A 13,042-nucleotide genomic window follows, 5' to 3' on the forward strand; every position below is an offset into this window, starting at 1 on the left:
TTCCCCTCCAAAAAAAAAACATATGTAATAAATACTAGTAAATCCTAGTTCTTATTTTTTTTTATAAAAAAGGAAAATAAATACAGGATCAGGATCTGATCTTATGTTTTCTTCCCATGCCCCATTTACCACCAGCAAATTATAAATCAGCATCTTTAACCCAAAGCTCAGCTTGGTGGAGTGTAGGGGTACCTGGTACAGTGATGCCATCTTTCAGCCTGCTAAGGATCTGAGAACTTGGGAGTCTAGCCTCTTCCCTCAGTGGGCTAGGCAGGGGGGTGGGTTCTGGGCATGGGCACCTCCCACACCACAGTGCTGCCACTGTCTTGAGCCAGTGAGAGGTGGGGGTGAAGTTGAGCCAAGCCAGGATTAGCTGGGGCGGGCCTGGAAGCTTCCAGGGCTGCAGAGTGGCTGGAGACGGGGTGTGGATAGGCAAAGGCACCATGCCACTGCAGGACGACACCCTCCGAGAGGTGTGGGCCTCGGACAGGTCTGGAAGGCCCCCACCTCGCCTACCTGAATCCTGGGAGGCCCAGATGGAAGGGTTAGGGAGGGACAGGAAAAGGGGAGGGGGACAGATTGATTCCTTTGCTATCCTCAGCGGGCATGAGGAGGAAGATCGGAGCCCGGTGCAGCAGCGCACCAAGCAGGTATGTCACCCCTGCTTGGAAAGGAGGCAGAAAGAGCCCCGACTGTAAACCCACGCAGGGTAGGGGATCTGGGAGTGGGGCGCATCCCCCTCAGCAGCGTCTGGGTGTTGTTGCTTCCCTGAAGGGTTTTGGTTTTGGGTTTTGGTGGTGTTTGTTTTTTGCAGGAAAGGGATGTTGGGGGGAAGAATTTGGGCTTTTGGGCATTAGAAGTGGCCATGATGCACAGCAGGGGTCATCCTTCCTCACCCCAAGAAGGGACGCAGTTCCCCTCACGATAATCTGCGGTTATTCCTGGCGGCTCAAAGGATTAGAGGGTGCTGGGCAGCCCTCAGAGCCCCCCTTTCTTTCTTCCCCCTCCTCTTTGACCCCCACTTCGCAGCGACAGAAGTTGAGGAAGAAGAGGACAGAGGCCCCTGAGTCCCCCTGCCCCACGGGATCCAAGCCCCGGAGACCTGGAGGCAGGAGGGGGGCCGAGCCCCGGGGTGCCCCCCAGGGTGAGGGTCACGGAAGGGAAGGACCCGAGGTGTCTGTCGCTGAGTCCAGGAGCTCTCTCCGTGGTGGGGGTCGGGGGTAGGAGGAAGTGAAGGGGTGGGAGCGGGGAAGCGGGGCTGGGGTTCAGCTGAGGGTAGAGGCAGTGGAGGGATGCATGAAGGCCGGGAGGGGGTGTCCAAGGTGGGGAAACAGAGTCCAGGGGAGCCCCCTAGAGTGAAGAGCCTGAGGAGGAGTGGGGCGCCGACGGAGGAAGGGGTCGGGTCCCTCCTGACCTGCGCATCTCGGCTCAGCGGGGCGGAGGGGGAGGCCGCGGGAGGAGCCCGTCCAGGAGCCGGCGGAGGCCCAGGCGCCGCAGACGGTCTACACCAAGTTCCTCAGGGACCCCGAAGCCAAGAAGCGCGACCCCCGGGAGACCTTCCTGGTAGCCCGCGCCCCAGACGCGGAGGACGGTGAGAGAGGGCCCGAGGAAAGGGCAGTAAGAGGGCAACTGGAGAGGAGGAGGGAAGGGGCAGGTCGGGAACAGCAGACCGAGAGAGGCAGAAAACTCAGAAAAACAGCATCGGGGTCTATGGCCTTGCCTTTGAGCTAGAAAAACCTTTATTCCCGTGTTCTTGCCCCCACTTCCCGGATGGGGAAACCGAGACCCAAGGAGATTAAGAGTTTTGCCTTAAATTACAGCCAGGGTCCAGAGGTAGCTCAGATGGGTCTGGCTGGAGGTCAGAAACAGAGACAGACAAGGAGAGGAAGAAAGAGTGGGAGAAACAGCACAAGTGTCTCAGAAGGGGCAGAGAAGGGGAAACTGAAAGATGCTTGGAGAGTGTGTTGAGGAACTGAGGGTCCCAGAGAGCGATGAGGGACCTGTGGAGAAGGGCATTTTCCCAGAACAGGATTGCCAAGCCCCCAGCATCCCCCAACTCCAGCTCTCTCTCCTGACTGGGAGGCCTGGGAATACTCTGGGGTCACCCCATTCTTTGAGGAGTGTCAAAACTCCTTTCTTCCTCCCGTTTCTGTTCCAGAAGGGGAGCCTCCTACCCCTGGCCTCCTTCACCATCTCCCAGCAATCTGGAGAACTGGGCTCCCCAGATAATGGGGTCCACCCTAGCCCCCATTATGAGGAGTTTCTACCTACAGGGGATGAGGAGGAGGATGAGGAGGACCTCGAAGATGAAGACAAAGAGGGGGAGGAGGAAAAGAAAGAGAAAATCCATCTGCCTCCCAAGAAGCCCCCTAAAGAGAAGGCTTCTGCAGATGTCAAGGAGAGGAAGGCCAAGGCCCAGGATCTGAAGGGTCAGTGTTGAGGACACAGAGGGGACAGAGACACAAAAAATGAGTCCTGCCTCTGAGGGGCCCAGGGTCTCATGGATACACAGGAGTTGAGACATCCAAAGCTACCCAGTGCCTGGGCCCAAGAGTTTTTTCCCTTTGGTGGTTTCTTCCCCTCCCATGGTCCTTCAAGTCACAGATCAGTATGTGCTCACCTCAACCATCCCCTCTGCCCCCTGCATAGGATGCTCTGTGAGCCAGGAAAGATAGAGGATTTCAGTGTTCTTTGTGATCTTTTTAGTTTTTTTTAACTCAATATGAATTATTGTTATAATTTTTATAAAAGTATCAAAGTGATTACAGTAAAAATCCATCACTGAATAAATGCTGTGATGGCTCCCTGGCTGGGGCTCCTCACCCTACTGGTACTGAGGTCTGGTCTAAATATCAACAGGCAGCTAGGACCTCAGGCCTCTGGGAGGGAGAGAGGACTGTCTGTAGCACTGGCCAGAAGAGGTTTTCTGGGGTAGATGAGGTGGGAGCTGGGATTCCGAGGTTCAGTTAGAATGTCTGGCATTCATTCATTCATTCATTCATTCATTACTTACTTATTAAAGTCCTTGTGTTCATCCAGCCCTTTCTGGACTCAGGGTTAAAAAGATATGCAGAAGGTGCTCTGGGCCTCCCTGGGGACTGAAGAAACAATGAATGGGTTGGAAGGTGGCTCTTCTTTGTCTAATGCCCACCCTGCATTTCCAGGTGACCTGGGAAGCCCTGTCCCCCCACCAAAACCTCTGCGCATTAAGAAGAAGGAGGTGCCAACAGGGGAAGGAACCAAAATAAGAAAGATAAAGAAGAAAGGTGAGCCTGATCTGCAGAGGAACAAGGGACTCTGGGTGTGGTGGGGGTTGTGACCCCTTCACATCCACACACGCAGGGTCCGGGGAGGCTGACAAGGACCACTCAACAAGCCCGACCAGAGTGAGGAAGAAGATGCCAGCAGCTATGTTTTTGGTTGGGCAGGATGGCCCAGCGGAGAAAGCTCTGAAGAAGAAAGGTGAGTGGCAGTGGCCTCTGGTGCTGTGACATCCAGTGGCAGGGGGACAGGGGGTGGGGGGTGGAATGCAGCATAGGGTAAGGAGTATGGGTTCTGGAATTAGAAGACTTGAGGGGAACTGACCCCAACTTGAACCCCACTTTAATAGCTGTGTGGCCTCAGGCAGCTGTCTTAGCCTTTCTGAGGCTCTGATAATAGTAATATAGGGTTGCTTTCTTGTGGTTATGGGAAAGGGTCCATGTGAGACATGGGTATTGGAAGCACCTCACAAACCATGATGTGCTCCACCAGGGTAAGGGGTTAACAGGCTTGCCCCCCTCCACACCCAGGCACTCCCAAAGGCTCAGAGGAGGAAAGGAACGAGGAAGAGGATGAGAAGGAAGAGACAGCAGCTGTGGTGACCAAGAACAGCAATCAGAAGGGGAAAGCAAAAGGAAAAGGCAAAAAGGTTGGAGCCCAGAGGGGAGAGGGTGAGGCCCCTTCAGGCAGCAGCAGCAGGGGCCTGGTCTTGGGGGACTGGAGTGTGGAACTTCATGGGCTGGGGCTGTGGAGTCACTTGGTGTTGGAATCTTGGTTCCCCCTCTGGTGACAGGATACAAAGACAAAGACATACAGGCTTGTGAGAACAGAAGAGATAGTCGTGGGGTCACCCAGCTACCTGAGGGCTTTATGTCATCTGCTCTGAGCCCTCCTCCTGCAGCCTAACCATCAGACACAGCTAGAGATGCTCCATGGCCCTCCATGAAGAGAAGCACATTTTCTGTACCAGGGAGGTGGGGAACAGGCAGCTCAGCATATGCGCGCACACCCTTGGGCACACTGACAGCCAGCTGTACCTGAGTTATTAAAATATTGTCACCCTGCTTCTCTGAGATCCTGCTCAGAGTACTTTCTGCTCTCCCATCCAGGACCTTCCAACCTTCCAGCAACGAAAGGGCTAACCCTGGCCATCAGGGACCTCTAGGACCCCCCTCCAGGCCACCAGTGTCCATTCTGATTGGGCATTCTCCATAGGCAGAACACACTGTTAAATATTTTGAATATTGCCCCCACTCACAACAGGACTCAGGTACCAACATGCACGAGCTGGACTAAGCAGGAGAGAGAGGTCCAACTGGAGAGAGAAAGTGATGAGTCTCTGAGAAACAGGTTTCCCGGAGTGGAGAGATCACCCTGAGGACAGGGCCAAGGTCTTACCTTTGTGGATTTATTCGTTTGTACAGGAGTGGTCAGGTCTTCGGGGACTGATTCACATTAGCCAAGATCGCCAGATACTGATATATAAACTGAAAGGCCAGTTTGTCATCTCCCAGGAGAAATAGAACTGTAGCATAGCCTTCAATGCAGCAGGCCATTGACATTCACTGCTGCAGAAATGTTTCAGTGAGTTCTGGTTTTCTTCACATCACATTCCAAACCCAGTCTTGGGTTTCCCAAGTTTCTTCTGGAGCAGCCTAGAGTGGAGGAGAGACGCCCACTCACCCACAGGCTCAGGGCCTGCTCCCCAACACCAGCCTCGCCTGACACCCAGTGCAAACCTGCCCTCAGCATAAATAGGCAAACACAGCACATGAGGGCCTCTTAAACCCCAGATAGCATTTAATCCTCAAATACACACACCCAGGTGACAGTTCCTTCTCTCCCCTGCTGGGAAGTTGGGGTTAGAATCAGAATATGAGGGCAAAGGGCACTAGGTTTGTGAGAACAGAAGGGGCAATGGTGGGGTCACGGGGCCAGGCCCCCCTAGGGCCTAATGCAACCTAATAGTTATTATTAAGAGTTTTTCCGTGAGCAAAATGAGCTTATTCATTCATTGTATTGATTATGTATTGCTATATAACAAACCACCCGAGCATTTAATGTCTTAAAACAACAAACATTTATTCACTTAATTCCTGTGAGTCAGAAGTCTAGGGGTGGCTTAGCAGTCGAGATACCAGCTGGGGCTGTGGTCATCCTGAAAGCTTGACTGGTAATGGAGGCTTCACTTCTAAAATGACTCACTGTCGTGATGGTGGGCTGGAGGCCTCTCCTTAGGGCTGCTTGGGTGTCCTTATGACATGGCAACCACCTTACCCCAGAGCCCAAGACTGTCCCAAGAGATAGAGCCAAGCAGAAGCCCCAAGATCTTCTATGACTGCACCTTAGAAGTGACCACCCGCCACTTCTGCCATATTCTGTTGGACCAACCCTGATACAGTGTGGGAGGGGACTACACAGGGTGTAAATACCAGGAGGCAGGGAACACCAGGGGCCATCTTCTAGGCTGGTTACTACATTCATTGTGTATTTACTGTCTGCTATAATAAGAGTAATAGCTAATGCTTCAATAAAACTATGTGCTTAGAACACAGCAATCCATACCTTCAGTCTCACCTCAGTTCACCCCCTGAGACCAGCCACATGATGGAAAGTCTTTCTAAAGCCTCTGGATCTCACAGGACACTGGGCATCATTCAAAGCTCAGCTTCACCTCTTATTAGCTATGTGAACTTGGGCAAGTTATTTAATCTCTCTGAGCCTCAGCGACTTCACCTGTAAAATGGGGTAACTACCCCAATAGCTATTGATAAGAGGGAGGAGTTAATATTTGGAAAGTGCTTAGAACAACGCCTGGCACATTGGTAGACTTTATATGAGTCTTTTTTAAATATATAAACGAAATAAGGTCTGTCCCAGGTATCCACCTTATATACTTCTCAGATGAAAAAAACTGAGTCACAGTGTGGTTAAAACTTAACAAACATGACAGACAGTTAGTGGTGGAACCAGGATTTGAACCCAGGCTGTCTGGCTCCAGAGCCTGGACTCTTAACCACAAACTAAACAAAATAGTAATAAAGCACAAAGCTCTCCAGAGCCTCCTATCATGGCCTTGGGAGCTGCTGGGGGAGGGGAGGGGCCCACCGCGCTCCAGCTGCCTCTGTTCTCTCCCCAAACAGAAAGCGGTGAGTTGTTCTGCCTGCCCTGCCTGCGTCCTGGCACGGGGAATCTGCTGAGGGCAGGGGAGCTGGTGCTCTGAGGCTGATGCACCCTCTGCCCCCACCCAGAAGGAGGAGAGGGCCCCATCCCCACCTGTGGAAGTGGATGAGCCCCGGGAGTTCGTGCTTCGACCTGCCCCCCAGGGCCGGACAGTACGCTGTAGACTGACCCGGGACAAGAAGGGCATGGACCGGGGCCTGTATCCCTCCTACTTCCTGCACCTGGACACGGAGAAGAAGGTGAGTAAGACAGAGTGGAGGTGCCAGGACCCAGGCTGAGGGAGGGCCTTCAAACAAGCCTTCTCTTTCCTGGCGCCCACCTCCATCCTCCACCCCATCTCCATTTCCCATTCTTCCACCGGGCTGCCCATCTCTGCAGGTGTTCCTCTTGGCCGGCAGGAAACGGAAACGGAGCAAGACAGCCAATTACCTCATCTCCAGCGACCCTACCAATCTGTCCCGAGGAGGGGAGAATTTTATCGGGAAGCTGAGGTGGGGCTGGGTAGCTCAGGGAAGCAAGAGGGCTGTGACCAGTCACCTCTGTCCCACTGTGCCTGGCAGAATGCCACCGTATAGGACACTCTGGAGTTGTCCCTTGGCCCTGGACTTCTCACACTTGGATGTGTGCAGCTCACTTGGGAGTCTTGTTAAAATGGTTCAGTGGGTCTGGGCTGGGAGGAAGATTCTGCATTTCTAACAAGCACCCAGGTGATGCCCACAGTGCTGGTCCAGGGACCTCACTTGGACTAAGGCACAGGGTCCATGGGACAAGGATTATACCTGAATTGTTCATGGGTGAATTCCCATACCTTGCACATAGTAGCTACTCAATAAATATTTACTAAGTGAATGAATGAACAAATATTCAGCATCTACCCTGTGCTCCCATATATCTCTTCAAATCCTCACCACAAATCTAAGAGGTGAGGGGAAAGTGAACCCTCGAGTCAGGCCTTATTTCTTTAATTTGTGTATAACAAATATATAAGGTCTACCTACATGTCAGGCATAGTTCTAAATAACTTCCAAATATTAATCTATTCAATCTTCTTATCAAATGAAGTAAATACTGTTATCATGCCCATTTTACAGATGGAGGAAGTTGTGGCTAAGAGTTTAAGTAACTTGCCTGGGGTCACACAGCTAGTATGAGATGGAGCTGAGATTTGAAAGCTGGTCAGTCCCCTCCTAGATCGAGCTTTTAAAATGACCTCACTGGGGAAGCCAGGGGCAGGAGCCATAGATATCTTCTGGTCCTAAGACACACCCACGCTTGAGGTGGGTGGCTCTCAAAGCTGCTTGACTGTGAGGAAGGGTCTCGGATGTGAGGTGTGGAATCCCCTCAGCCCCGCCCCCATGCCCCACCCTGCTTGCAGGTCCAACCTCCTGGGAAACCGCTTTACAGCCTTCGACAATGGGCAGAACCCGCACCGCGGAGGCAGCACTGCTGTGGGGAGCCTCCGGCAGGAGCTGGCAGCTGTGATCTATGTGAGAACCCCACCTGTTCCCCGAGGCCGGCCCCTCCCCTTGCAGAGGCCGGCCTGACGGGCATCTCCTTCCCAGGAAACCAACGTGCTGGGCTTCCGAGGTCCCCGGCGCATGACGGTCATCATTCCTGGCATGAATTCGGAAAACGAGAGGGTACCCATCCGGCCCCGAAATGTGAGCCCCGCACCTCCCTTACGCCTCTCCCTGAGAGTCCTGCTCCCAACGTGATCCACTGGTGACCCACTCTGGGGGAGCTGGGGGCTGGGGGTTCAGCCTGCCCAGTACTCATCCCCCTGAGAACGCCCATCGTCCTATCACAAATTCATTCTGGCAACTTGTGGAATGAATTCGGGGGGGGGGGGTTGTCACTGAATTCACTGAAACAAGCACAATAGGTTTTTTTTTCCAGTTTACAACAAATCATTCATATATTCATTTAACACACAAATATTGAGTGCCAAGTTTTATTCTAAGCAACTGGAGACATCAGTGGACAAAACAAAGATCTGCCCTCGTGAAGCTGGTATTCTAGTGGAGGCAGACAGTAGACCGTAACTGTGATAAATAAGAAAATTGTGTAGTATGTTAGAAGGTGATAAGTGCTGTGGAAAAAAAGAAGTCCAACAAGGGAAGGGAGATGGAGATGAGAAGTGGGTGTGTGAATAGGTTTTGATATAAAAATACAGTGGTTAGAGTGGGCCTCATTGAGAAGATGAAATTTGAATGAAGTGAGAAGAAAGTCTGCAGATATCTGGGAAAAGATCATTCAGGCAGGGGAAAGAGCCAGTGCAAAGGCCCTCAGGCAGGACAATGCCTGATGGGTTTGAGAAACAGCAAGTGGCCAGTGTGGCAGGGAGGGAGATGAGGTCAGAGAGGTGAGAGTGAGGGGCAGACAAGCCTGTAAAGCTGGTTTTTACTCCAAGAAATAGGAAACCATAGCAGGGTTTTGAGTAAAGGAGTAACATGATTTGACTAGCATTTTAAAAAGCAAAAGTTGTTTGTGTGTGTGTGTGTGTGTAAGAGAGAGAGAGAGAGAGAGAGGAAGGGAGGGAGAGGGAGAGGGAAAGAGGGAGAGGTATAGATAGGTTAAGATGCAGGGGTGGCCTGGAAAGAGGTGGCCTCCTTCAGCATGTCAGTCCCACGCTCTGCCCCTTAGCACTGCAAGTTGGGTGAGCCCAGGATTCCACAGATGATGACTGGCATGTCCCATACTCACAGCGATGTCACTTTACTTATTTACAATGAAAAAGAATACCCCTATCAGCTAATCACACATCTTCCCTGCTGGAAAGTCATGCCATAATCAGAAGCTTGGCCAACCCATGGGCCACAAACCCTGGGACACTCCGGTCTTTAGGAACCTGTGGGTCCCCCAGTTGCTCCTTCCATGCCTGGAATAAACGCAGAAATCCTCCAGAGGCAGCGCCTCCCGCATGTGTTTGGGCTTGGTAAGAAATACCTAGTGCTGCTTTAGATAGCTCTTCATCATCTCACAGTTCATTCATTCTACAATCACTTACTAAAAGCACAAACTGAAGATCCAAAATCAACACAACAGTTACCATCAAAACAATAGCTGACATTTAGTGAGCATTAACCCTGTGCCAGGAACTGATCTAAATAACATTTTATGTACCATTAACTATTTAATCCTCACAATATGTTGTGGTGAGGGAAACCAAGGCGCAGAACTGTTAATCAAACACTGTGCCTGCGTTAGAGTATCTAATTCTGTCCATGGCAGTGCATTGGGAGAAATGGGAAGGGCACGGTGTCATGGAAGCTCAGAACTAAGACATCTAAATCACACATGGGGTCAGAAAGGGTTCTTGGAGGACATGTTCTTGAGTGGACTCACTCTAAGCCATGAATATGAACAGGAGACAAAAATTGAGGAAAGAAATATCTCAAGAGCACCATTGCAGAGACCCTGCTCCCTCCTTCCAGGCACTCTCCCAGGACAATTTATTTCTTACTACTCTTTACCTGTACATCTCTCCAAGCTCAACTGTGAGCTCCTTGTAATTCCTAGACTGTCTGGTTCATCCTTGTAATCGGTGCCAACATATGCATATGGCTATGCCTAAGACCTCTGGGGTACCAATGGCACAGAGTACCTACTGTGTGTCAGATGCCACTTCCAGTTTCCAACCCTCCACTTTGGCACCCCACAGCAAAACACAATCTCACAGATGTATGCCCTGCCCATAAGCACACCACAGAGACCAAGCATGGGCTCAAGGATACTCCGCATGCATTTCATCATCCAGGCTGCCATGTACAAGGGCATGCATAAGTCCCGGGGCCCTCTCCCCCATCAGTCCTGAGATATCTGAGCCACCCCTAACTGTCCTCTCCCTAATATTACCCCTGCCCCTCTGGCACCCCAGGCCAGCGACGGGCTGCTGGTGCGCTGGCAGAACAAGACACTGGAGAGCCTCATTGAGTTACACAACAAGCCCCCCATCTGGAATGAAGACAGTGGCTCCTACACCCTAAACTTCCAAGGCCGAGTCACCCAGGCCTCAGTCAAGAACTTCCAGATTGTCCATGCTGATGACCGTGAGTATCTGAGGGCCCAAGCCAGGCTGTTCTCACCACCTCCAGGACCCCAACCCTCACTCAAGTCTTCCCCACCATCTCTCTTCCAGGAAGGTCACTGTCCTCTTCGGGGGCATTGACACTGTGCTCCCAAGAGCCTCAGATATTCTGAGTAGGTGTCTTGAGGCTCATTGCTCCAGGCCCTCATTCTAGCATTGACCAGAGCCTGCCTGGGATAGATACTGGGGTATTCTGGGTAAGAGTGTTAAAGGGACAGTTACATGGCTGGAGTTTAAAAACCACTGATAGCCCAACCCCTACGTGGTCAAGGAGAATGCTGAGGCTCAGAGAGGGCAGCGCCTTACCCAAGTCTCTCAGCAACTCCAGGCAGTTACACTGGCCCACAAAATTTACTTCATAAACACTTACAATGCTTTCTGTGGAGCAAGCACTCTTCTCAGGGCTTCACAGATACTGAATCATTAAATCCTTTCAACAACCTGTGAGGAAAGTAATATTATTATCTTCCCTATTTAGCAGACGAGAAAACTGAGATACAGAAAGGTTAAGTTAACTTGTACATACAGCTGGTAAGAGGTAGAGATGGGAGTAGAACCCAGGTACTCTGACTCCAGTGCCCCAGCTCCTAACAGCATTTAGGAGTAGAAAATGTAAGTCAAGCTTTTCTGAGTGCCTACCCTATTGTCCCCTCTCCAGTGAGGTCAAAGGCCTGCCCCCGGAACACGTAGGGAAACAAGATGTACCTGGAACACAATTAAGTAAAAATGTCCCTGTTACAAGCCTGGGGGTGAGGTTCCACTAGGGTGAATAAGTTTGGGTATGGAAAGATATCTCCCAGGGACTCTCCATGTTCCGAGGATTGGCTAACACTGAGAGAGTTCCCCACCCCCGACTCCATCCTAGGGATGTGCCCCCAGCGTCACCTGTCCTGAAGCCTTGAAAAACCACTCTCCAGATCACATTTCTGGTGGAGCCTAGTTTGCTGAGGTTGAGTGTATTTTTAGCAACATCCTGTCCCTATGGATGCTGGGGGAGGTGTTGGGTTTGAGGCTGAGAACCTGGGCCAGATATGGGATACGGGATGAGTGGGGCCACTGGATGAAGAAGCCAACCATGGGGCCAGTTAAGAGATAGAGCCTGGTGGTCTAAGACAGGCTTTGGGGTCTGGGCGTGAGAAGAAGGAATGGGGCTAGAAGACAACAGAGACATTGGAAAGGAAGGAGTCTAGTCTTGAGGAAGTTTGACCGGTTTCTATAAGTGAGTGTGAGCAAGTCATACGCATAGCCTTGGGCAGCAGAGGGTAAGGCAGGGTCCCTGCCCTCAGGGGCTTATAGTCAAGGCCGGTAAAGCTGAAGGTAGGTGGAGCTTGTTGGGTGGGTGACGGATGGAGGGTGAATAATTTGAGATGGTGATTAAGGATTGGGGCCCCAATGCAAGGGAGGGGGTCTTTCCTCAATGCCGAGGGCACTGTCTGCCAGGACGAGAACTCAAGTCTCGGGCCACCTCCACCCGTCTGTGTCCATAGCCGACTATATCGTGCTGCAGTTCGGCCGCGTGGCGGAGGACGCCTTCACCCTAGACTACCGCTACCCGCTGTGCGCCTTGCAGGCCTTCGCCGTCGCCCTCTCCAGTTTCGACGGGAAGCTGGCCTGCGAGTGACCCGAGCATCCCCTAGCACCTCCAAGGGTGGGGGAAAGGATTCAGTGGAGGCTTGCAGGGTCCCTTCACCAGAGCCCCCACTGACGACTCCTCCCTTGTCGCGGGGGGGTGGGGTGGGAATGACCCCTCACTGTCTCCGGGTGACCTCCATCCACTGCCCAGCCTGGCACAGGCCGAGGCAGGGGAGGAGCTCAGACGGCAGGTCGGATGGAGATGAAGAACATCTGGAGTTGGAACCACACATCTGGTCGCGGAGCTAGCCTGTGCCGCTTCACCAACACCACCCCCGCCCCGCTCCCCAGTCACTTCCTGTCCAGGAGCAGTAGTCAGTGTTGTTTTAACCCCTTCTGGGACCGTACAAGGGCTCAGAAGAGCTAGGGCAGGCTTGGAGGAGGGGGTAGGTGATAGGCGACGAAGACCCGGCACCCACATCCTCAATAAAGTTGCGTCCTAGGCCAAGAGGAGCGGTGGTTCTTCAGCGCGTGCGAAGAACCAGGTGGCGGGAGGGATCTGGAGCGCGGGCGAGGTCGGGAGGGCGGGCTGGAGGGCTCCCTTCCCCACCCCCCACCCCGCTCCGGCCCAGGCCCCAGGCGCTCTGCGTCCCCTCCCACGCGCCCGTCGCGGGTCCTACCGAAACTCGGCGGGCTCACGGTGTCGAGACGCCCCTCGCGGGGGCCCCGAGGAGCCAGGCCGAGAGGGAGGGCCCGGAGGTCCGGGAAGAGGGGGAAAGGGGGAAATTCGAGAAACAAGTCTCTCGGGGAGAACCAGACAAACCGGGTTCGGGCAGGGCGGGCGCAGCCTCCAGGGCGGGGCCGGGTCTGGGGCCCCGGGAGTAGGGGGCGGGCCCTCGGGCAGGAGAGGGCGCTCCGCCTCGGCCGCTCGGGACTGAG

At 52.9% G+C, this 13,042-nt stretch overlaps 1 protein-coding gene across 1 annotated transcript; it reads left to right on the top strand.

Annotated features, from left to right (window-relative positions):
- The first annotated feature begins 443 nt into the window (after positions 1–443).
- On the top strand, positions 444–12,597 carry TULP1 (TUB like protein 1). Its single transcript, XM_072945151.1, has 15 exons — positions 444–490; positions 602–650; positions 1,030–1,108; positions 1,433–1,591; positions 2,274–2,429; positions 3,165–3,266; positions 3,343–3,462; positions 3,792–3,910; positions 6,405–6,410; positions 6,513–6,683; positions 6,823–6,935; positions 7,820–7,931; positions 8,007–8,105; positions 10,322–10,493; positions 12,019–12,597. Exons 1-15 carry the CDS (start codon positions 444–446, stop codon positions 12,150–12,152), a joined length of 1,638 nt encoding a protein of 545 aa, XP_072801252.1. The 3' UTR covers positions 12,153–12,597.
- The last annotated feature ends 445 nt before the right edge of the window (positions 12,598–13,042 follow it).

Source organism: Vicugna pacos, chromosome 20, assembly GCF_048564905.1.
Source record: "Vicugna pacos chromosome 20, VicPac4, whole genome shotgun sequence".
NCBI lineage: Eukaryota > Metazoa > Chordata > Mammalia > Artiodactyla > Camelidae > Vicugna > Vicugna pacos.